The 24385-nt window shown below is 42.1% G+C and overlaps 1 protein-coding gene across 1 annotated transcript; it reads right to left on the reverse strand.

Annotated features, from left to right (window-relative positions):
* Positions 1–5834: 5834 nt before the first annotated feature.
* On the reverse strand, positions 5835–6766 carry LOC149984567 (G protein-coupled receptor 183-like). Its single transcript, XM_090230553.1, has one exon. The coding sequence runs from the start codon at positions 6761–6763 to the stop codon at positions 5897–5899; it is 867 nt and encodes a 288-aa protein (XP_090086679.1). The 5' UTR covers positions 6764–6766; the 3' UTR covers positions 5835–5896.
* Between the last annotated feature and the right edge of the window lie 17619 nt (positions 6767–24385).

Consider the following 24385-nt stretch of genomic DNA (forward strand, 5'->3'; position numbering starts at 1 on the left):
GCTGCCATCAATCCACGGTTTCTGGTTAGGGAATGTTTTAATCGTTGCTATGGGAACGACATCTTCAACGCAAGTTCTAATGAACTCGCACACCGAATCAGCGTATTCGTCAATGTTGTTATCTGACGCAATACGAAACATCTCCCAGTCCACGTGATGGAAGCAGTCTTGGAGTGTGGAGTCAGCTTGGTCGGACCAGCGTTGGACAGACCTCAGCGTGGGAGCCTCTTGTTTTAGTTTCTGTCTGTAGGCAGGGATCAACAAAATGGAGTCGTGGTCAGCTTTTCCGAAAGGGGGGCGGGGCAGGGCCTTATATGCGTCGCGGAAGTTAGAGTAACAATGATCCAAGGTCTTTCCTCCCCTGGTTGCGCAATCGATATGCTGATAAAATTTGGGGAGTCTTGTTTTCAGATTAGCCTTGTTAAAATCCCCAGCTACAATGAATGCAGCCTCCGGATAAATTGTTTCCAGTTTGCAGAGAGTTAAATAAAGTTCGTTCAGAGCCATCGATGTGTCTGCTTGGGGGGGGATATATACGGCTGTGATTATAATCGAAGAGAATTCTCTTGGTAGATAATGCGGTCTACATTTGATTGTGAGGAATTCTAAATCAGGTGAACAGAAGGATTTGAGTTCCTGTATGTTTCTTTCATCACACCATGTCACGTTGGCCATGAGGCATACGCCCCCGCCCCTCTTCTTACCAGAAAGATGTTTGTTTCTGTCAGCGCGATGTGTGGAGAAACCCGTTGGCTGCACCGCTTCGGATAGCGTCTCTCCAGTGAGCCATGTTTCAGTGAAGCAAAGGACGTTACAGTCTCTGATGTCCCTCTGGAATGCTACCCTTGCTCGGATTTCATCAACCTTGTTGTCAAGAGACTGGACATTGGCAAGAAGAATGCTAGGGAGTGGTGCGCGCTGTGCCCGTCTCCGGAGTCTGACCAGAAGACCGCCTCGTTTCCCTCTCTTTCGGAGTCGTTTTTTTGGGTCGCTGCATAGGATCCACTCCGTTGTCCTGTTTGTAAGGCAGAACACAGGATCCGCGTCGCGAAAAACATATTCTTGGTCGTACTGATGGTGAGTTGATGCTGATCTTATATTCAGTAGTTCTTCTCGACTGTATGTAATGAAACCTAAGATGACCTGGGGTACTAATGTAAGAAATAACACGTAAAAAAACAAAAAACTGCATAGTTTCCTAGGAACGCGAAGTGAGGCGGCCATCTCTGTCGGCGCCGGAAGTAGAGGTTCAAGGCCATCAAGATGTTTTGGCTAGAGAAATTGATGCAACAAATCCATTGATCATCTCAGCAAGGTTTTACCTGTGGTAGTGCAGCTGGGTGGAAGTGCGACTAAAGTGTAGTTTATATAAGCATCCGCATAGTATTTTATTAACAAAAACATAAAGATGTTGCTTAATAAATACTGTACTGCTGTTTTGAGTTCGAAATGTAACACATTAGAGTACTTAAGCATCGAATACATTGCAAGTTGGGCGATTTTTCCCCAAAAAGTAGCCGGGTTATAAAGTCTATTGTCCTGGAAACATTTGCAAGATGGGCTACACCTGCTACAGTTGTGAAAACAAGTGCTTGAAAACCTGTTTTAAAAATGCCTCCAGTTGTCCATCACTACTGTAAATAAAAACACAGCATCTTGTTAACATTCTTTATTGTGTCACAAATCATTTGTATCTACCTTTCCAATTACTTTTAGAGTTTGGAATTTAAGAATGTGCACTTAATTATTAGTTACTTTGTTAGATCAAACATGCAGACATTTTTTTCTTTAAATTATTGTTTTATGTAGGATGCTACATATTTGACCAGTTGCAATTGTAAGTAGGCCCATTAAAGCCTTTATAGCCTACCTCAGCCAGTTAAGTTATTTTATATAGGTCTAGGCTCTGAAGAAATAGACTCCAATTAAGCCCTCTTGTTGTTTGTAAAGTCAAATTAAAATGAAGATTATTATTGAAATGAATTGCTCGACCGGTCTAGGTTTTCTCCAAGTGTGCAACACTTGCAAAACAAGCTAGCTATATTTTCAGCACCAGCCTACCCCAGCACCAGCCTACCCCGGCCAAACCCGCTGGGCCAATTGTGCGCCGCCCTATGGCACTCCCAATCATGGTCGGATGTGATACAGCCTGAATTCGAACCATAAATATATATATTTTTTTCCGGAACATTAACTGTGTGTAGGTAGATACGTGTGTAGGTAGATGTGGAAAGATAGATACAAATGATTTTTGCAAGTTGGGGATGGGGGAGGGGGGGTTCACACCTAGCTAGGCTATTATGTACTGTTTTGTACTGTTTTTATTCTGTATATATGAATTATAAAATCATGTTTCTAGTCTATTGCATAGTTACAATCACTGAAGCTGGAGATTCATATCTCCATCATTAACTTTAAGCATCAACTGTCAGAGCAGCTCGCAGATCATTGCAACTTTACATAGTCCATCTGTAAATAGCCCATCCAACTACCTCATCCCCATATTGTTATTTATTTTTTTGCTTCTTTGCACCCCGTATCTCTACTTGCACATTCATCTTCTGCACATCTATCACTCCAGTGTTTAAATGCTAAATTGTAATTACTTCGCCACTATGGACTATTTATTGCCTTACCTCCCTAATCTTACCTCATTTGCACACACTGTATATAGATTTTTTCTATTGTGTTATTGACGGTATGTTTGTTTATCCCATCTGTAACTCTGTGTTGTTTGTGTCGCACTGCTTTGCTTTATCTTGGCCAGGTCACAGTTGTAAATGATCTCAACTAGCCTACCTGGTTAAATAAAGGTGAAATAAAAAATATTAGACAATTCTTTAGTAAAGGTTGAATAGTCTATTGCCCACCCTGCTACACTTGTGAAAAACTAATAATAATACTTTTTCCTCTTTCCACATGTTAAAGATTCCAGTAGATAAAGTTTTTTTAGCCACAATCGGCCCCAACCCCAATGAATACATTTGGGCACGGTCGATAGCGTGCTGGACATCGGGCTAGAATGTTGTGGGTTCGAAACCTGCTCCCTGCTTGTTTCATTACATTATTATGCAGGTCTCAGAGCAAATAGCCTGGATTGTTACTCCCATCTCATTCCTTGCTCTCTTCCACGTGTCATTGTCATTATATATGAATTATAAAACTCATGTATCTAGTCTATTGCATAGTTACAATGTGTAATAATTGATGTCCCGGGAGCAGGAGTAGTAAACACGGTTGATAACACAGTGTATGATTGTAATACATACACGCAGACACAGCATCATTCACAGAATGTAGTTCTATACATCTGGTATTGGATATGACAGAATTTTCTTTTTTTTAAAATCGCTAAATAGCGATTTTCGTAAATTAACTTTATGACGAAAAAATATGCACAATCGTTTGTCTCTACACTGACTAACATATTCCTCTCAATTGTACATTTTTTTGACTCGTTATAACGTTATAACTACTTACATTTGCCTCCCCGTAATGTTTTGTCAGCCATCTTTGTTGAAGAAAGTCACCAGGGAAGGGTGGCTCCGCGTCAAATTTGTCATTGGAACCACTCAATATGATTGGTCATATAAAAACCTTGGGACCCAAATGAATAATGAGTGCTCTAACTCCCCCTTGTTGGTGGTCTGGAGCAATGAAGCTGTGACGCTGGGTACCTCTAAGTCCCGTGGTGTTTGTTCACAACTTTTAAAGGAGGAACCACGGTACCCCTTAGTCTTAATATTTACTGCACTACTCACTGTTTAGCACATGACCTCACATGTGAATCCTTAAAGAGATGGGTGGCTTAAAAGGGTGTGAACAATGCTGAATGGGTGTAGACAAAGGAGAGGACCCCAGTAGGTACCAAACCTTTGAAAGGCCCTTTTCTCAAAAGTGAGTTTACAAGTTGATCAACTTTTAAAGCAGAATTCCTCAATTGCAGTGTATGATATACCATTTTGTAGCTCTGAGTCTCAATTTCCCAAACCCAATATCAAATTTTGCTGCATAATACCGATTTGAGCTGTTCAGTCACATTTGTTCCCTTTCCCCCTCATAACTTAGCCTACTGTTCTGACTTGGTGTTGCACATGTAGGCTATAGCCTGTTTCAGAGAAATGTCATCATCGAATATTGTAAGAGCTTTCATTGTCTGCTTATATGCCCCTTTTATTTATCCTACGGTTCTGACTTGGTGTACAGGGAGAATACTGTAAGAACGGTCCATGTTCTGAATTTTTTCGCTGCACATTTCAAAAGTGCTGAACAAATAGTTATATTGACATCGTCCATCCTGGCTCACTCATTATTGTCTTAATCTAAATTACGGATGGTCTCTTATCCGCTCGTTGTCCCCTTATGCCATGGTTTGTACATCTGAATTGTCAGTAGAAACCACATTTGTTTAAGGAAGTCAGCCATATCAGCTCTGTTTTTTAAAAAGGCAGTAAATGAGGCTGAATTAACTATTTTGCTGCCAGATAAGGCTCCGCTGATAACCAGGGGTAGCGGTGGTAATGATTCACTCCATGGAGCTGAAAAGAAGGCTCTGCCGTTTGGACAGCTTAATGTAAGCCCTAACAGTTTGTGGGCACCGTTTGGCACCATTTGTAGTACAATTCATGTATTGTTTAGTGTTGTGTAGTGGCTTTACTGGCATGCATCAAAAATCTTGCCCCACCAAGATTTTCATGCTAAGATTGCAATGGCAAACAGTGTGAAGTCATACATTAAACATATTTATTCAGTCAGGCTTTTGACGTTCATCTTCACATTTAGAACAAATACTGACATTTTAGTGATCACATATACGCAGTCAACACATTACAAATAAGCAGGTGTAGTCTTGTTGGCTACAACTCTTGTGCAACTCGTGTAGCCTATGTAGGCTTTAATCTAAATATTTTCAATATTGTCCATCTGTGAACGTCTGTAGCCACGATGACATACCACATATGGTTGGACTACGTACATTTCACATGCAGGGTAATAAAATAGGCGCAGGGTTTGCAAGAATTTACCACAAGAGACGTGCAGGTTAATGAATCATCCATTTTTAAAGTTGAAGTTGAGGTAGCATTCGATACTATGACATTCCTAGTGAATTTTTTTTGGATAGCTGGAAAAATAAATGCTGGTTAGGAGAGACAATTTTACAGTCTGGTCCATTCCATCTCTCAAATCCTATTTCACCTCTTTCCACAACAAAAGTGAATTTACATTTCTCATGCATCATTCTTGGAAGGGTCCCAACACAAGGATACAGAAGCCTATCTCCGACAATGATGGTAATAGGAATATGTTTTGGGTGTTCACGTTGAAACTGGTTAATTTACTTTTACAGAAGATAAATGAGGTGTAGTTTATATTTTTCACAAATATGTCACCACAACATGTGCATTAATTCATTAAAATTAAATGTATTAATACCAGGTTAGAAATGAAAATGTGTCAGTCTTTACAGTAAAACAAAAAAAAGAAATACAAGAGCGTGGGTAGGCTACCAGAGTAAGTTTGGGGAGAAATAGTGGAAAAGGAAATTGAAGCAAAGAAGGGCCATGGGTGTTGCGCAAAATTAGGCATTTAGATTGTTCACACCGGTTGCCCCAAGACCCCAGCAATGCTTAAAATTCTTCCTCTGTCTTTGCACATCCTTAAGTGATCAAAACCGATTCTGTGTGTGAGAGAAAAAAACAGAAACATCAACACCTACAGTCTTGACACATTACGTAAATAGTTGACAGTGTTAACTCCCAACCCTGGTCCTGGAGAGCCAGGTTGTAGACTTTTGTTCTAACATTTAGATATTCAGTTGGTTTATAGGTCTGAAACAGAAACTTGGCACCCTGTGGGGTCTCTATAGGACCAGGGTTGGTGACTCCTTTGTAATAGCCTACCTTCCCTTCCGCTTGGGACACACTCTCCTCCACACCGTTCTCCATACCGCACAGCTTAGCGCTGGGCTGCCCCAGATGTACAACGCTGGTGTGACCAATGCGTTAAACCTCGCCAAGATGGCAAACAGATTTGTTGCCTCATTCCTAAACTTCAGACCATGGTAAGTTAGCTGCCGCACTATGATATTGACAAAGGAGGGAGCCCATAACGCTAAGAAGCACATGACCACAAACACTATGATGCGCAGAGACTCTTTCTTGTTTTCTCTCTCAGTGCTGGGTGCCTCTCGCCCTAGCTGGTTTCTGGCTATGATGTACAACTTGATGGTCATCAATACCTTGGTAAGAACTATTATTTGCAAAGTCATAACGCCGAATGCATTAATCTGCGCAGCTTTTGAGATGGGAACCATGTTTTGCACCATTAATATGGAATAGGTGTAAATCCAACAAAACGCACAAATTCCAATGACAAACGAACGCGACATGAAGCGATTGTAAAAAAAGGGGTGGCACACTGCAAAGTACCTGTCAAATTGCGCAAACAAAAATGTGAGCACATTCACCCCTAGGAATGAAGGCAAAATGTAAAACGTTCCATTCCTGGATGGGTAGCCTTCTTGAACGTCGAAGAGACCGAGGTAATAAATGGAAAAACCAGTCAGTGTGTCACTGATGCTGGTGTTCAACATGAATATGAACCGGTTCTGTATTCGCAGAGATCTCGTGCTAAAGATAGTGATCACTACCGAGCCAGCGATGAGAATAGCACTTGTAGCGAACAGAATGTGGAAAATAAAGATAAGAACGTCCTTGGGGCTGTCGAAGTCAACCCACAGTAGAATGGTCGCGTTTGAGAGCATCGTGACGTTCTGTCAGATGGTGAGCGATGAATCAGTATTTATAGCCGAACCACCATGTCTAATGAATGCACGCCTCTCCTGAGGGTCAGCACATTGTCACCAGAGTAAATATGTTTACAGGCACACAATTAGCGTTGTTATGCAAGGTCAGGGGTAGATTGGGCCTGAGATGGGAACATGGAAAGTTTAACCACTATATGATTTGTATTGGGTGAAAAACAATGCCTTATCGTATTTAGATTACAAAATGCATAAAGGACAATGACTTAATTGCCATGTCAAGGAATCCATGTTTGCCATCGCCAAATCCCAATGCTCTTTAATATGCGAGGTGAGGGGTAGAAGGAGCCTAATTCCCTCTCTTACTTATTGCTAACTATCCACATATTGGGCCTTGCTAGGGAAAGAAGAGCCCACACATTAGTTTGAGTTAATTAGACCTTTAATCAGTAGGTTATAGGCCTAATGGTGACCTATCAACCTGATTCATCCCTCCATAGACTCTTGAATGATGTCACACTCCCAAATGTCTTGTAATATAATTATATTGTGCACTGGAGGAATGAAATGAGTTGTTATGGACCTTTTCTCAAATTGATTAGCTTAACTTTTTTGGGATAGGATGCAGCATTTTCATTTTTGGATGAATAGCGTGCCCAGAGTGAACTGTCTCCTACTCTGTCCTAGATGCTAATATATGCATATTATTATTAGTATTGGATAGAAAACACTCTGAAGTTTCTACAACTGTTTGAATGATGTCTGTGAGTATAACAGAATTCATATGGCAGGCAAAAACCTGAGAAAAAAATCCAACCAGGAAGTGGGAAATCTGAAGTTTGTAGTTTTTCAACTCAGCCCCTATTGAAGATACAGTGGGATATTGGTCATCTTACACTTCCTAAGGCTTCCACTATATGTCAACAGTCTTTAGAACGTTGTTTCAGGCTTCTACTGTGAAGGTCGGCGGAATGAGAGGGGAATGAGTCAGAGGTCTGCCAGCAGCCACGAGCTCGTGACGCGTGGTCATGTAAAAGTTACCATTGCTTTTCTACAGACAAAGGAATTCTCCGGTTGGGATATTATTGAAGATTTATGTTAAAAACATCCTAAAGATTGAGTCTACACTTCGTTTGATATGTTTCTACGACCAGTAATATAACTTTTTTGACTTCGTCCGACCTATCCACTGGACATGCACACGCGTTTGGATTTGTTTACCAAACGCCCTAACAAAAGCAGGTATATGGACATAAATTATTAACTTTATCAACAAATCAAACATTTATTGTGGAACTGGGATTCCTGGGAGTGCACTCTGATGAAGATCATCAAAGGTGAGTGAATATTTATAATGCTATTTCTGACTAATGTTGACTACACAACATGGCGCAACTTTGGCTGGTTTGGGCTCTGAGCGCTGTATTCAGAATATTGCATGGTATGCTTTTTCCGTAAAGTTTTTTTGAAATCTGACACAGCGGTTGCATTAAGGAGAAGTTTATCTAAAGTTCCATGTATAATAGTTGTATCTATTATCAATGTTTATGATGAGTATTTCTGTGAATTGATGTGGCTCTCTGCAAAATCACTGCATGTTTTGGAACAATTGAACATAACACGCCAATGAAAAATGAGATTTTTTGATATAAATATGCACTTTATCGAACAAAACATACATGTATTGTGTAACATGAAGGCCTATGAGTGTCATCTGATGTCGATCATCAAAGGTTAGTGATTAATTTTATCTATATTTCTGCTTTTTGTGACTCCTCTCTTTGTCTGGAAAAATGGCTGTGTTTCTCTGTGACTTGGTGGTGATCTAACTTAAATACCTTAAGGGAACATTTTGACATTTGCTGTATGGTTAGTGAGAAAGTCCATATTGCAAATGTACGTTCCCTTACTAGACGTCCGAAAATTTGTAAAATTCGCGGTCGGTGTTGGGCCGTGCGGTAGGGCCGGACCTACCGGGAAGTCATCAAATGAACTTTCTTGGACATTCGGTTTCCGTTTTATAAAATAATAAAATTTTGGTCATTTTTCCGCTGTCCCGGAAAATCCCACAAGAGGGCATAAGCAATCATATTGCAATTGTACAAAACATCACGAATCACGACGGGGCCTTATCTCCAAAACTGAAAATATTTCGAAGCCGAAACTTGGTGAGCGTAGGTTTGGCATAATGAGCAGTTGGCCCCGAACAAGATGGCGTCTAGGCCTCAACGGTTTTTGAGTTATGGCCATTTCTCTGGGATTAAAGGTCCAAAATGAAAATAGAGAAATAATTTTTCCACTTCACGTCAAAGTCAAGGAGCCTCCGGTGTCAATAAAAAAAGAACCAGCCATTTATCTATCGTCATTTAAGAGAAATCGTACAATGACAACTTGGTGAAGTTCAAAGATAGGTGTTATTTTTTTTTCAACAGTTACAGATCCAGTTGCAGGGTGTTCATACGAATCTTTTTAAAGTGTGCTGCGGAGCTCTGCGAGATTTCTGTGATTTTCTATGATTTTCTGAAATAACACACACTCACTAAACCCTCTGTAAATAACTCAGTTCTTAACGTAAAAACTTAAAACTCAGGATTCTGTAAAGCACATATGTCAGAGTCAAGGCCCGCGGGCCACATCCGGCCCGCAAGAAGGTTTTTTACGGCCCCTGGGATGATTTTGATTTATTATTAGAACCGGCCCGCAGCAAGCCGGCAGCCCGCAGATCTTTTACACGCACCAATACTACATTTCCCACAATGCAAAGGTGACGCACCGAGCAGTAGGCTGCTTCATTTCAATATTTATTGGCACAGCAGTCGTCAGCATCACAGTAAAATTAACTTTCAGATACCCATCAAAAATGGCAAAACGGAAGGTGGATACTGAGAACCGGGGGTTTCAAACAAGGTGGGAGTCGGAGTATATGTTCACGAAGGTAGCTGGAAAACCTGTGTGTCTTCTGTGTGGAGAAAGTGTGGCGGTACTGAAAGAGTATAATCTGAGACGACATTATGAAACGAAACACGCGGACAAAAACAAGAATATGGACATGGAACAAAGGCTACAAAAGGCAGAGGAATTAAAACGAGGCCTCAAATCTCGACAGGCTCTGTTCAAAAAAGCCAAATCACAAGGCCAGGCTGCTGTCAAGGCCAGTTTTATTTTGGCAGAAGAGATCGCTAAATCAGCCCGGCCATTTACGGAGGGGGATTTCATCAAAAACTGCATGATTAAAGTTTGTGACGAAGTTTGCCCAGAAAAAAGGCAACTCTTTTTAAATGTGAGTCTGAGCAGAAACACCATTGCCGAGAGAGTAGACCAGTTGTCCATCAATCTAAAAGAGCAGCTTGTGAAAAAGGGAAAAGATTTTATTGCATATTCCTTGGCTGTGGATGAGAGCACCGACATTTCTGACATTGCCCAGTTGTCAATTTTCATCCGCGGAGTGGACTCCAACCTAAGCGTGACAGAGGAGTTTTTGGCTTTACGTCCTATGCATGGCACAACTACGGGGCATGATTTGTATGAAGAGGTGTCAAGATGTGTAAATGAGATGGAGCTGCCTTGGGAAAAACTCGTGGGTTTGACAACCGACGGAGCACCTGCGATGTGTGGACACAGGAGCGGACTGGTGGCGAAGATACGGGAAAAGATGCAAGAGGAAAACGCGACAGGTGAGCTGACAGCTTATCATTGTATCATACACCAGGAAGCGTTGTGCGGTAAAGCCTTGAAAATGGAGCATGTAATGAGCATCATCACGCGCACAGTTAACTTTATCAGAGCCAAAGGTTTGAATCACCGCCAGTTCAAGGCATTTCTGACAGAGTTAGAAACGGAGCATGGTGATTTGCCTTATCACACAGAGGTGCGATGGCTAAGCCAGGGAAAGGTGCTTCAAAGATGTTTCGAGCTTCGTGAGGAGATTTGTCTGTTCTTGGACAGCAAAGGGAAAGACACAACACAACTCCGAGACGAAATGTTTCTGTGTGAAATGGCTTTTCTGTGTGACATTACGAGTCATCTGAATGCAATAAACTTGCAGCTGCAGGGTCGGGATCGTGTCATCTCTGATATGTACAGTACAGTGAAGGCATTTAAAACCAAACTGACTCTGTGGGAGACGCAGATGCGGAAAGAAAATTTGAGCCACTTTCCCAGCTGCCAGACCATGAAAGAGAAGCTCTCTACCAGTGCGTTCCCGAGCACACAGTTGGCTGATAAAATAGGTATGCTTGCCGCTGACTTTCGACGCCGATTTGCTGACTTTGAAGCACAAAAAAGCAGGTTGGAACTGCTCGGTAACCCATTTGCTGTTGACGTGGAAAGCTCACCACCAAACCTCCAAATGGAGTTGATTGACCTCCAATGCAATGATGCACTGAGGGCAAAATATGCGGCAGTGGGTGCTGCGGAGTTCGCCCGTTTCCTCCCCGGCACAATGCCCCAGCTGCGCATCCAGGCTGCTCAAACGTTGTCTATGTTTGGCAGCACATACCTGTGTGAACAACTGTTTTCTTTGATGAACCTGAACAAAACATCACACAGAAGTCGACTTACTGCTGAACACCTCCACTCAATTCTGAGGATTTCTTCAGCTCAGAGCCTTACCCCGAACATTGATGAACTTGTGGAAAAGATGGGACACCACCAAGTATCACCCTCAACCTCAAACAAGTGAACATTACTGTGCAATCACATATTTAGAGTTTTTACTCAGTTCAAGTTTAAAAGTTAAAATTTAATATTTGTTTTCACTGCATGTTACTTCTCCTTAAACAAAGTGTTGTTTTTGATTAATAGATTTTTGCACTTTATTTTTTTGTATTTCAATCCAATTATATTTTAAAAATATTTCAGTTGAGTGGATGATAGAAAATTGCTATTATTGTTTTTTCTTTGAAGTAAATTTAGCCCACTTTTGCTAAAATAGAAAATATAGTCTACTGATGGTGCCTTGAATACCGGTTTCTTTCATTTAATGTTCATGTTATGGGGATATTTATATAAAGGAAATTTGTCTTTTGTGTCTGTTGAAAATTAAAGATTACTGACAGAGCCATAAGAAAATATTGCTTTATTTATCTGATCATATTGTAATATATTTGTTAGGTTTTCAGTAGGTTCAATTAGGTTCACTAGACTATATGCGTCATTTAAATTTTTTTCAATGAACATTCGAACAGTCCGGCCCTCGTCTTGTAGCTGATTTTTTTATTTGGCCCTCCGTCCATTTGACTTTGACACCCCTGCTGTAAAGGGATACCCCAATGAGGATATTAGTTTATTTATAGCTTCCTGTGCCAACCGGAAGTGCCTTAAATGGTGTCACAGTGGCTGTTTCCAAGGGTTAAAAAGGTCAGATCTTTTCAAAACTTCATATGTGTGATTAGGCAACCCCCATGAACTGTAAGTCAGTCATTTCTCCCGACAGATGTCAAAGAAAAGCTCTCACACACACACACAGCAAGGATGGAGTGACAAAGTGCGGTGCTTAAAGACACAGAGAGCAGGCAATGGCATTACCATAATCCCTAGGCCGTGCCGAGTTCAACGAGATATCCCGCTTGACCGTAGCTCGCTCGGTCTAAGCGCAGCGACCTTTAGAAAAGTAGGCCCAAAATGAAGCCTGACCCACAATGTCATTTGCTTTTGGGTGACAGTGAGAGAACCGTTAGGGTGAGAAGCACAATTCGACCTCAGGTACGTTCCTAAGGTCCTTCCGATTCGTGCAAGCCTAACCATGGCATTAACCCTTAACAGTTAAAAGAAGGTGTTTACATCAAACAGTTTGCATTGACTTCTCTCCCCATAGGAATACATTGCCTGCACCCCTGAATTCAACCTGAAGCCTATATGGGTTATGAATGCTGTATGAACCTGTCTTCGGTAACAGTCCATCAGGCCACTATGAGGTCTACCTGTGTTGATTCTAAGCTTCCTGGACCAACCGGAAGTGGTTAAAATCACCCTAAAAGTGTATACCCATACCCTGCCTGCAGTTTGATAGAAATAGTGCATTCAACCCTGTGTAAATCAGTCAGTTCTTAACGTAAAGCCTTAAAACTCAGGATTCTGTAAAAGCATACCCCAATGAGGATGTGTGTTGACTTATAGCTTCCTGTGCCAACCGGAAGTGCCATAATTGGTGTCTCAAGGGCTGTTTCGAGGGGTTAAAAATGTCAGATCTTTCCAAAACTTCATATGTGATTAGGCAACCACCATGAACTGTAAATCAGTCATTTTTCCCATAAATTGTCAAAGGAAAACTAAATCACACAGACACACAACTTGGAAGGAGGGACGTATTGGGCTGCGTAGAGACAGACAGTGGCTGCAATAGTTAGCTTTGTTCGAGCTAAAAAAGAACCGTCAGACCTAGAGTTCTGAAACTTTAGAAACCTGTTCTAGACCTCAGGTCGATAGTGCGTGGTGAGTTACGTGGCTCTAGAAGGTTCTCGGACCGAGAAACAGCCTCGTACATTTGCAATGACTTCAATTCATTTTGAATATTACAAAAATGACGACATTTAGAAAAGTCTCAGAGACGCAAGACTAGGTGCATTGAAACCGGCTCGGCCCATAGAGACGGACCCCAACGTTTCTGTCCGATAGCTCATTCAAGGACCCCGTAGCAAGGCATGGAAAAAAGTGGATTTTCAGCACAAATTAGGGTTTTGCTCGGGCACCGAAGGACCTATCGAGCCGAAACTCGGGATTCGGGGGTCGCCTCACATAGGCCTACACATAATGTCAAAACTGGACCCACAGCTAGAACGTAACTATGTGTTTTACATTTTTATTATGTTTTAAACTGAAGGCGCTGTGAATTATGGGCCTGCTCTGACATATGTGATAGTTGGCTTCTAAATGAGTTAGAAAAAGTGGGTTTGGTGTCAGATGGTATCAGTTTGGTGTCAGAATGACATCTAATTGACTGATGGACGGTGACTTGCTAGTTTACTTTTGAACATTTGCAATATGTTTAAACGGAGAGGGACCTTCACCAAAATGGCATTCTGAAATCAACACTAAAAATGGCATCACCATAGTCTCCAGACTGTGCCGAGTTCAATGAGACGCCCCGCTTGACCGTAGCTCGCTCTGAGTGCAGCAACAGTGAAAAAAAGCAGGCCCAAAATTTCATGGGCTTTTGGGGGACAGTGGCGGAACCGTTAGGTTTATAAGGACAATTCGACCACAGGAATGTTCCTAAGGTCCTCCCGATCTGTGCAAGCCTAACCTTGATCGCATGGCATTAACCCTTAACAGTAAACAGGGTTTTTTGACCTCACAGATTACAATGACATCTCTCCCCATAGGAATACATTGCCTGCTCCCCTCAATTCAACCTGGACCATAGCTTGCTCGGTCTAAGCGCAGTGACCATGAGAAAAAGTAGGCCCAAAATGAAGCCTGCCCCTCAACGTCGTTTGCTTTTGGGTGACAGTGAGAGAACCGTTAGGGTGAGAAGCACAATTCGACCTCAGGTACGTTCCTGAGGTCCTCTCGATCTGTGCCAGCCTAACCTTGACCGTGTGGCATTAACCCTTAACAGTTCCATGTGTATAACTTGTATTATCATCTACATTTAGGATGAGTATTTCTGTTGAAACGATGTGGCTATGCAAAATCACTTGATGTTTTTGGAACTAGTGAATCTAATAAGCCAATGTAAACTCAGATTTTTTTATATAATTATTAACTTTATCAAACAAAACATGCATGTATTGTGTAACATGAGTCCTATGAATGTCATCTGATGAAGATAACTCAAGGTTAGTTTAACTCAAGATTCATTTTCTCTCTATTTCTGCTTTTTGTGGCTGCTATATTTAGTTGGAAAATGCCTGTGCTTATTGTGGTTTGGTGGAGATCTAACATAATCGTTTGTAGTGCTTTTGCTGAAAATCATATTTGAAATCGGACGCTTTGGTGGGATTAACAACGAGAATAGCTTTAAAATGGTATGAGACACACGTCTGTTTGAGGAATGTTAATTATGAGATTTTTGATGTTTTGAAAATGGCGCCCTACACTTTGACTGGCTGTTGTCAAATCGCTCCCGTTAATGGAATTGCAGCCATAACAAGTTAACCTCTCTGCACACCGAACCCTGGCTACATAAATAGTCATATTAAACATTCATGAATATACAAGCGTCTCACGTGTTTCGAAAGCCTAGAATCTTGCTAATCCAACTGCGTTGTCAGATATAAAAAAGTATTTACTGCAAAAGAATACGATGCGATTATCTGAGGACAGAGCCCCATAAAAAACTATTTCAACCAGCACAGGCGTAACAAAATCACAAATTGCAATAACATAAATCGTTTACCTTTGACTATCTTCCTCTGTTTGCAATCCCAATGCTCATTGTTACACAATGAATGGTATTTTGTTTGATAAAATACATTTTTATAGCCTAACATGAAACATTTTGTGAACCGCTTGTGTCGTGAATTCCGTCTCATTCAATTTTCGACGACACATTCGATGTAAATATACACACTAAACGTGACTTTATCCAGTCATGTTTGGTTTCATTGCAATCAACTTGTTGTTTGAAACACAACCAAACTGATGGGTCATTTCTCGGGACTTGTTGACTGAAAGAAACCGATTTGAAGACAACAAGTAATGACATCATTGTGCACCAATGATATGACCGCTGTTTCGTTGATTGACTGTATTTTAACACAATGACCACTGATCGTCTTGAAATCTAGCTTTGTCGATAGCCAATGAGCTGAGGTAAACGGCAATATGTAATGGTTATGTGTTGGAAGACCAACCCATGTAGTAAACTCCGGCGTAAAGAGGGTCATTCGCCATTGAAAATTCATACTGGAGCCACACGTTACGCACAGCACTATTTTGGTAAAGCGCATCTTCAGCTGTTTATATATCAATCAGTATGGCGACTAAGTCAGGGAAAGCTAAATCGAAGTCTAGATATACAGATGTAAACACAATTTTAGAAGAAATTGATCGGGAAAGTGAGACAGAGATTGTTGGAGAACGATTAATTTAGCTAGGATAGCTTTGATTCCCAAATGGAGGAATTGTCACGGCTTTCTTCTGTTGAAGGAGAGGCGGACCAAAACGCAGCGTGGTTATTTTGATACGTCTTTAATAAAGATGAAAATAGAGCAATATACAAAAACAAGAACCGTGAAAACCCGAAAACAGCCCTATCTGGTGTAACAAACACAAAGACAGGAACAATCACCCACAAACCCCAACACCAAACAGGCTACCTAAATATGGTTCCCAATCAGAGACAATGACTAACACCTGCCTCTGATTGAGAAGCATATCAGGCCAAACACAGAAACAGACAAACTAGACACACAACATAGAATGCCCACTCAGATCACACCCTGACCAAACAAAACATAGAAACATACAAAGGAAACTAGGTCAGGGTGTGACAGGAATATTTTTTGAACGGAGAGGACATCGATTTGGACTGGTAAGTTCTTCTCAATACCGTTGTTTGAAATTAATAATATAAAATATTATTTGTGATTTTTTTTTACATTTTAGTAGCAATATATAAAAATTTAATGAAATGTGTAAAGTACACTATACATTGTGGGTGGGGGTATGTTTGTATGTATGTGTATGACCCATAGCCTATGGTTGTATGTATGTGTATGACCCATAGCCTATGTTTGTGTGTGTGTATATATACATATTGTGGGTTAAAGGGAGCATGGCCGAGATGCGTGTGTCTAGCGCTGCACCCCACCCCACCCCCACATGAAATAGCCTATTTGAGGCTGTTGAGGGGAGGGCAGGCCCACAACAATGGCCAAAGTGAAATGGAGACAGTAGATACAGCTGGTCTGTCATAATATCAATGAGACAGTAGATCTAGCAGGTCTATAATAATATATTCAACCTTATGTTCCCTGTACTCTATATATATCTGTTTATTATACCTGTTGATACAGGGCTCATATGTGAAACTATTCTAACTGAACATTTTCTTTCACAGTGACACTGATTCCGAATGGGAGCCCCCAGAGCCAAGGTGTCCATCTCCCACTGAAGCTGGTTCATCCTGCTGGACACCTGTTGTCTCAGCGCTACTGGGGCATGAACCCATTCCAAGTGCAATAAAGTACAACAACAAGAGCATGGGAGGTGTGGACCTGTCAGATGCGCTGATAGGCTATTACAATGTTCTCCATAAGACGATGAAATGGTACAAGACCTTCTTGTATAATTTCATCAACATTGCTGTGATGAATGCATTCATCCTACACAAGGAAATGGCTAAGAGCTGTGGAAAGCCACCCATCTCACAGCTAGCCTTCAGAGAGCTGCTCATCAAGGAGATTGCTGGCTACAGCACCACAGCACCACTTGCACCACATTCTGGCCCCTCTAACTCTGTCCCTTCTGCTCCTGCCACAAGTGGTGTTCATCTGCCCAAATGTATTTCTGCAGGCATGGATGTGCCTCAGGACCAAAAGGGCACAGCATGGAGGTGTCGCTGTGTTCTTTGCAAAATGAAGTCCCCCATCACCTGCACCACATGCTTGGTGACCCTCTGCTTTACAGCAGAAAGAGACTGCTATGGCACCTGGCATCAGCAGCACAATATTGTGTAGAGGACTGAGGGTCTTCCAAATATTGAAAGTGTTATTTTGTGAATGTATATATATATATTTTTCATGTTTTTTCTCCATTTATTTGGGGAGGGGGGGGTGTGTTAGAATACCATTTTGGTGTTTTGTATATAGTTATTCCATTCAAAATGTATAACTTCACCAATTTGGCCACTTGGGTACATTTGGGCTACTTTGTGTGGGACACGTGGGTGACTTGATAAATGTCATATAAATGTCATGATAAATGTCATGTAGCACACTCATTTTGGAAGTTATCATTCTAAACTTTGCACTGTTGTACTGTTACCCTCTTATGTTTTTCACTGAAATTGACCCCATCATCCTATCTGAATGTTTGTTTTGTCTTGTTCATTTTAAAGATGATACAACAATAAAAAGAAAAAACAGATGTTTTTTTCATTGTATTATCTAAACCAGATCTATTGTGTTATATTCTCCTACATTCAATTCAAATTTACACAACCGTCAGAGTGTTTTCTTTCAAATGAAACCAAGAATATCCTTAGTTCTGGGCCTGAGCTACAGGCAGTTAGATTTGGGTGTCTTCAGGCAGATATTGAAAAAGGTAGGGGGTAGCTGTAAGAGGTTTTAAACACCTTGCTGAACTTGGGGAGAACTATCATATACTGTACTCTGTACCAACTTCTGCCATACAATTGTATTACTAAAGGAGAATCCTAATTCTTAACTTCTCTAGGGTAGCATTCTGAATTTTGGATGCATGCCCAAATTAAACGGCCTGCTACTCGGGCCTAGAAGATACGATTCATATATAACTGGTAGATTTGGATAGAAGACACTCTAGTTTCCAAAACTGTTAAAATAGTGTCTGTGAGTATAACAGAACTGATTTGGCAGTTCAATGCCATTACAGTATCTACTGATTTAGGACTCAAATTGCAGTTCCTATGCCTTCCACAAGATGTCAACAGTCTTTAGAATTTGTTTCAGGCTTGTATTCTGAAAAATGAGGGAGTAAGGCCCGTCTGAATGAGTGGACCCTGACTTGTCACAGAGCTTTTTCATGAACGCGACCAGAGAGAGTGCCTTTCTTGTTTACCTTTTATATTGATGACATTATTGTCTGGTTGAAATATTATGGATAATTTAGGCTAAAAAGAACCCGAGGATTGAATATAAACATCGTTTGACATGTTTCTATTAACTTTTCAGATTTTTTGTCTGCCTGTTTTGACTGCTTTTGAGCCTGTGGATTACTGAAGAAAAAGCACAAAGAAAACTGAGAATTTTGGATATAAGGAGACTTTATCAAACAAAATGAACATTTATTGAGTAAATGAATGTCTTCTGAGTGCAACCATATGAAGATCATCAAAGGTAAGGGATTAATTGTATCTCTATTTCTGACTTTTGTAACTCTTTACTTGGCTTGTTACTGTTTGTAATGATTTGTCTGCTTATGTTCTCAAATAATCGTAAGGTATGCTTTCGCCGTAAAGCATTAAAAAAAATCTGACACCGTGGTTGGATTAACAAGAAGTTAATCTTTAAACCTATGTAAAATATGTTTTGTTTTCTGAATTTTTATAATGAGTATTTCTGTATTTGAATTTGGCACTCTGCAATCTCACTGGATGTTGGCCAGGTGGGACGCTAGCATCCCACATACCCTAGAGAGGTTAAACAAAGATTCTGTGTTTCCTTTCTACTACCAATTAATACGTTTGATAATTATATAGACCTGTGGGACTCCCGGGTGGTGCAGTGGTCTAGGGCACTGTATCGCAGCGCTAGCTGTGCCACCAGACACTCTGGGTTCGCGCCCAGGCTCTGTAGCAGCCGACAGCGACCGGTAGGTCCGTGGGGCGACGCACAATTGGCCTAGCGTCGTCCGGGTTAGGGAGGGTTTGGCAGGCAGGGATATCCTCGTCTCATCGCGCACTAGCGACTCCTGTGGCAGGCCGGGCACAGTGCGCGCTAACCAAGGTCGCCAGGTGCACGGTGTTTCCTCCAACACATTGGTGTGGCTGGCTTCCGTGTTGGATGCACTCTGTGCGGCTTGGTTGGGTGTGTTTCGGAGGACGCATGGCTTTCGACCTTCGTCTCTCCCGAGCCCGTACGGGAGTTGTAGTGATGAGACAAGATAGTAATTACTAACATTTGGATACCACAAAATTGGGGAGAAAAATGGGGAAACATTTTTTTTAAAGAAAAAAAGATAATTATATAGACCTGTATAGAATCTGTTGAAGAAATTGACCAACAAAGGACAGGCTGGCCGACGACCCAATGAGGGTGCAGAACGCCTTCCAGAACCGAGGGCCCCGGTCAGAGACCGACTGACAGTCCATGGATCCGGAAGATGTGCTGCACCATGAGCTGGGCTGTCACCTTGGCAGAGGGTAGTTTGGTCAGAGAAATTAAGTGGGCAGCTTTGGAAAACCGTTCTACCACCACCAGAAGTGTCGTCGAACAAAACCAGGGTCTGGAGGGAACCTGGGTGGCAGGCCAGCCTGGAGGAGTTGGCCCACTCCAGAACTGTGGAGTGGATCGTCAGGCACAAACGTCCGGTTATCAGGACCCCCCTGGGGTTTAGCTGGGAACGCTGTGCCTCCCAGAACTGTTTCCCTACACCCCAGCTGAGTGCCGTTGCTCGGCAGAAGGTGGCAAGGATGGTCTCGGGTTGCAGGGTAATAGCCTTGGGGTTATACAGTGGGGCAAAAAAGTATTTAGTCAGCCACCAATTGTGCAAGTTTTCCCACTTAAAAAGATGAGAGAGGCCTGTAATTTTCATCATAGGTACACTTCAACTATGACAGACAAAATGAGAAAAAAATATCCAGAAAATCACATTGTAGGATTTTTAATGAATTTATTTGTAAATTATGGTGGAAAATAAGTATTTGGTCAATAACAAAAGTTTATCTCAATACTCTGTTATATACCCTTTGTTGGCAATGACAGAGGTCAAACGATTTCTGTAAGTCTTCACAAGGTTTTCACACACTGTTGCTGGTATTTTGGCCCATTCCTCCATGCAGATCTCCTCTAGAGCAGTGATGTTTTGGGGCTGTTGCTGGGCAACACAGACTTTCAACTCCCTCCAAAGATTTTCTATGGGGTTGTGATCTGGAGACTGGCTAGGCCACTCCAGGACCTTGAAATGCTTCTTACGAAGCCACTCCTTCGTTGCCCGGGCGGTGTGTTTGGGATCATTGTCATGCTGAAAGACCCAGCCACGTTTCATCTTCAATGACCTTGCTGAGGGAAGGAGGTTTTCACTCACCCATTCATTCTTTCCTTTACATGAATCAGTCGTCCTGGTCCCTTTGCAGAAAAACAGCCCCAAAGCGAGATCTTGCGTGGAGATCTTGCGTGGAGCCCCAGATCGAGGGAGATTATCAGTGGTCTTGTATGTCTTCCATTTCCTAATAATTGCTCCCACAGTTGATTTCTTCAAACCAAGCTGCTTACCTATTGCAGATACAGTCTTCCCAGCCTGGTGCAGGTCTACAATTTTGTTTCTGGTGTCCTTTGACAGCTCTTTGGTCTTGGCCATAGTGGGGTTTGGAGTGTGACTGTTTGAGGTTGTGGACAGGTGTCTTTTATACTGATAACAAGTTCAAACAGGTGCCATTAATACTGGTAACGAGTGGTGGACAGAGGAGCCTCTTAATTAAAACAAAGACAAACCGGTTCAACATGTTTCAGAGAACATAATTTACCAGAGCCTGGAATACAGCAGGGGTGGTGGTGAGGCCAAATGGAATGACCAAATACTTGAAGATGTATTGAAGATGGTCTTCCACTCATCCCCCTCCCGTATCTGCATCAGGTGGTAGGCGTTCCGTACATCCAGCTTCGAAAACATGGTGGCCCCCTGGAGTGGCTCAAAGGCCGAGGAGATGAGAGGTAGCGGGTAGCATTTCCTCACTGTTATGTCATTGAGTCTCCGGTAGTTGATGCACAGGGTCTTTGGTCTTCTTCTCCACAAAGAAGAATCCTGCACCGTTGGGAGAGGACAAAGGATGTATAAATCCTGCAGCTAGGGAGTCCTCAAAGTAGGTGTCCATAGCCTTGGTCTCCGGTCCCGACAACAAATTTAGTCGTCCCTGTGGCGGGGGGGGTGCTAGGGAGAAGGTCAATCCCGCAGTCATAAGGTTGGTGTGGCGGAAGTGAAATGGCCCGGGCCTTGTTGAACACCTCCTAAAGGTCCTGGTACTCCACGGGAAAGGCTGAGAGGTCCGGGGCACCTTCCGAGCCCCCAGAAAGACGTCCCGGTTGCAGGTCATGCTGACTTCAGTCACTGGGCGTGGCAGAACGGACACCAGCCCATGATGGCACCAGTGGACCAGTTGATGAGGGGATTGCATCACTGGAGCAAGGAGAATCCCAATACCACGGGAATCTAAGGAGACTTGATGAGCAGTAATCGAGTAATCTTGCTGTGATTCCCTGGAACCAGTAGGTTGATGGGAGTGGTACTACGAGTGACCCAGCCTATAGAGCACCCGTCCAGCGCTCTAACATCCATAGGAGTGGTTCAGCTTGGAAGCCAGGGTAGTGTCCAAAAAAACTCTAATCGGCCCCAGAGTCAATGAGGACCTGGAGAGATTTAGACTGGCCTCCCCACAGCAGAATGGCATGAACAGGGGAGCGAGCAAGGGAAACAGGAAAGTTATCCATATGGCCCACCAGAGTACTCCTACCAGTGAGCCTGATCTCTTTCAAAGGACAAGAGGACAGAAAATGACAAGAGTCCCGCAATACAGACAACTCTTAGTGTAGATCCTGCATTGCGGTTCCGCTGGCGATAGCCTAGCTCTACCTAGATGCATAGGCTCGGGAAGCGGTCACTCAACCATCTTCGGCGACTCTCAGGGAAGGTCAGGAATCCTCAGGTTCTCTCAGCAAATGGATTGTCAGGGACTTCTCGGGATGACTCGGAGGCAAGGTGGAATCCCTGGATATGCGAGCGAAACTGAATTTCCAAACCCTCCGTTGTTTCTGTAGTCGTCCATCAATTCGGATGGTCAAAGTGATAAGGGAATCGAGATCCGTAGGTAAGTCGACATGAACACTTTCTTGTTCAGGCGTATATCTGGGAACAATTACACTAGGCCTTCCTGTAGGCTATTAATCAGAGAGGTGATTTGATTCTCCCTGTGGTCAAGAGTCAACATGGCCCAATCCCAATGGACACCTAAACCCTATGTCCGATGCACTTGTGAAGATCTGAGAGGATTTGATTGGTAGAAGCAATATGGAGAACTTCAACATATAATTGCAAAAAAAATGGCAAGGCAGATGTATTACCATCTTGCATACACCTGTCAAATATTCTTAGATCTCCATAAGTGCATAGGGTGTAGGTAGTCTATAGGTGCCATTTGGGATTGTGCCCAGCTTCACCTGACGGCCGCTGTCCACATCTCTGTGGTTCTGAACCTGAGATTCGCAGGGATTTGGTCTACCTCTGTCCATCGTGTTGAATTCCCGCTATTGTTGTTATTTGCATTCTTGGGTTTGGTCCACTTGTTTGTTTGTCTTTTCTTTCACCTCATGACAAAGTCACCACAAAGAGTTCTCACATTTAAGCTGTGAGGAGCGTCAGAGTGCACAATACCACGCTGTGGGGGCAGAAAAGTGCATAATAATTGTGATGATGGCCATTGTGCACACCGCATGTTGTAAGGGTCAGTATGCACTATACCAAATGCCAGAGGGCACTCATAACAATGATAAGTAAGGGCAGCCCACAGTGGCCTACACTGTAAGACTTTACTGTAATTTCAACAGTAAAACACTGTATTTTACAGCCTTTCATGCTGTAGATTGCACTGCATTAAAATGCTGAAAAATACTGTTGTTAACTTCTTACGGATCATTAGGACGCTAGCGTCCTACCTCGACAACATCCGGTGAAATTGCAGAGTGCGAAATTCAAATTACAGAAATCATAATATTAACTGTAATTCGGAAGCTTTCTGTAAAAATGACTAACATACTGTATCTATTTACAGTAATAGCTTATGCCTACTGTAGATTAAAATGATCAATTTCAGGCGAGACACATGAAGCTCAGACAATTTTTGTAAATAGCTTCTTGAAGCGGCTGTGAAGTGGAATAATATTTTCATTAGCTGCTGGGTAGGTACCTTGCCTTGTTTATAAGTATATTTAACGCTTGCCAACGTTGAATTACTGAATGTTTCCTTAGCTAACCTAGCTAGATAGCTGGCTAATGTTTGCTAGCTAGCTAGCTCAAATTGACAGATGCCATTTCGGTCTGCTCTAAATTTCTCGTAAATATCTAGCTTTGTGACCTAGAAAAACATCACCCAGAGAATATTGTGATTATAGGCTGTAGCGCAGCCTCTGAGTGCAATAGAGAATACACTGAGCGCAGTGTAGCCGACCACAGTGTCAAGTAGGATAGCAGCCATCACAAAAATAACTAATATTGGTAGCCATCCAGATGTGATATATTCTACTCAATGGGGAGAGCATAAATGTAAAAAAAACTTAGCTCTCATCTGCGCTACATAAATCATTGTTTTGTAGGCCAGGATTGTCCATACAGCCTCTCCCACTAACCATTTGTTTAATTTAAAAAACATTGTTCCAAAATGTCACAGTATTAGCTAAACCTGTTCACTTTACCAGTAGTACGCAAACATTTGGTGACCCAGCTAAAAAGGAAAATGTTGTGACTCTTGCAAAATAATCTGTGGTATTGTGTAGGCAATAGCAATGCTTTATTAGTTTGCTAGGGTTCGAAGTAGGTGTAGGCTGTCTTATTTATATTTGTTCAATGCCTCAATTGATTTCATGAGCTAAATATGGATATATGCTGTAGATTTGAATCAACCCAAGATTAATCCTGAAAATGGAACAAAGTGCATCATTCAATCAAATGTATTTATAAAGTCCTTTTTACATAAGCCGATGTCACAAAGTGCTGTACAGAAAGCGAGCCTAAAACCCCAAACAGGTAATGATTTAGAAGCATGGTCTC

Source organism: Oncorhynchus mykiss, chromosome 3, assembly GCF_057628025.1.
Source record: "Oncorhynchus mykiss isolate SJ-2025 chromosome 3, ASM5762802v1, whole genome shotgun sequence".
Lineage (NCBI taxonomy): Eukaryota > Metazoa > Chordata > Actinopteri > Salmoniformes > Salmonidae > Oncorhynchus > Oncorhynchus mykiss.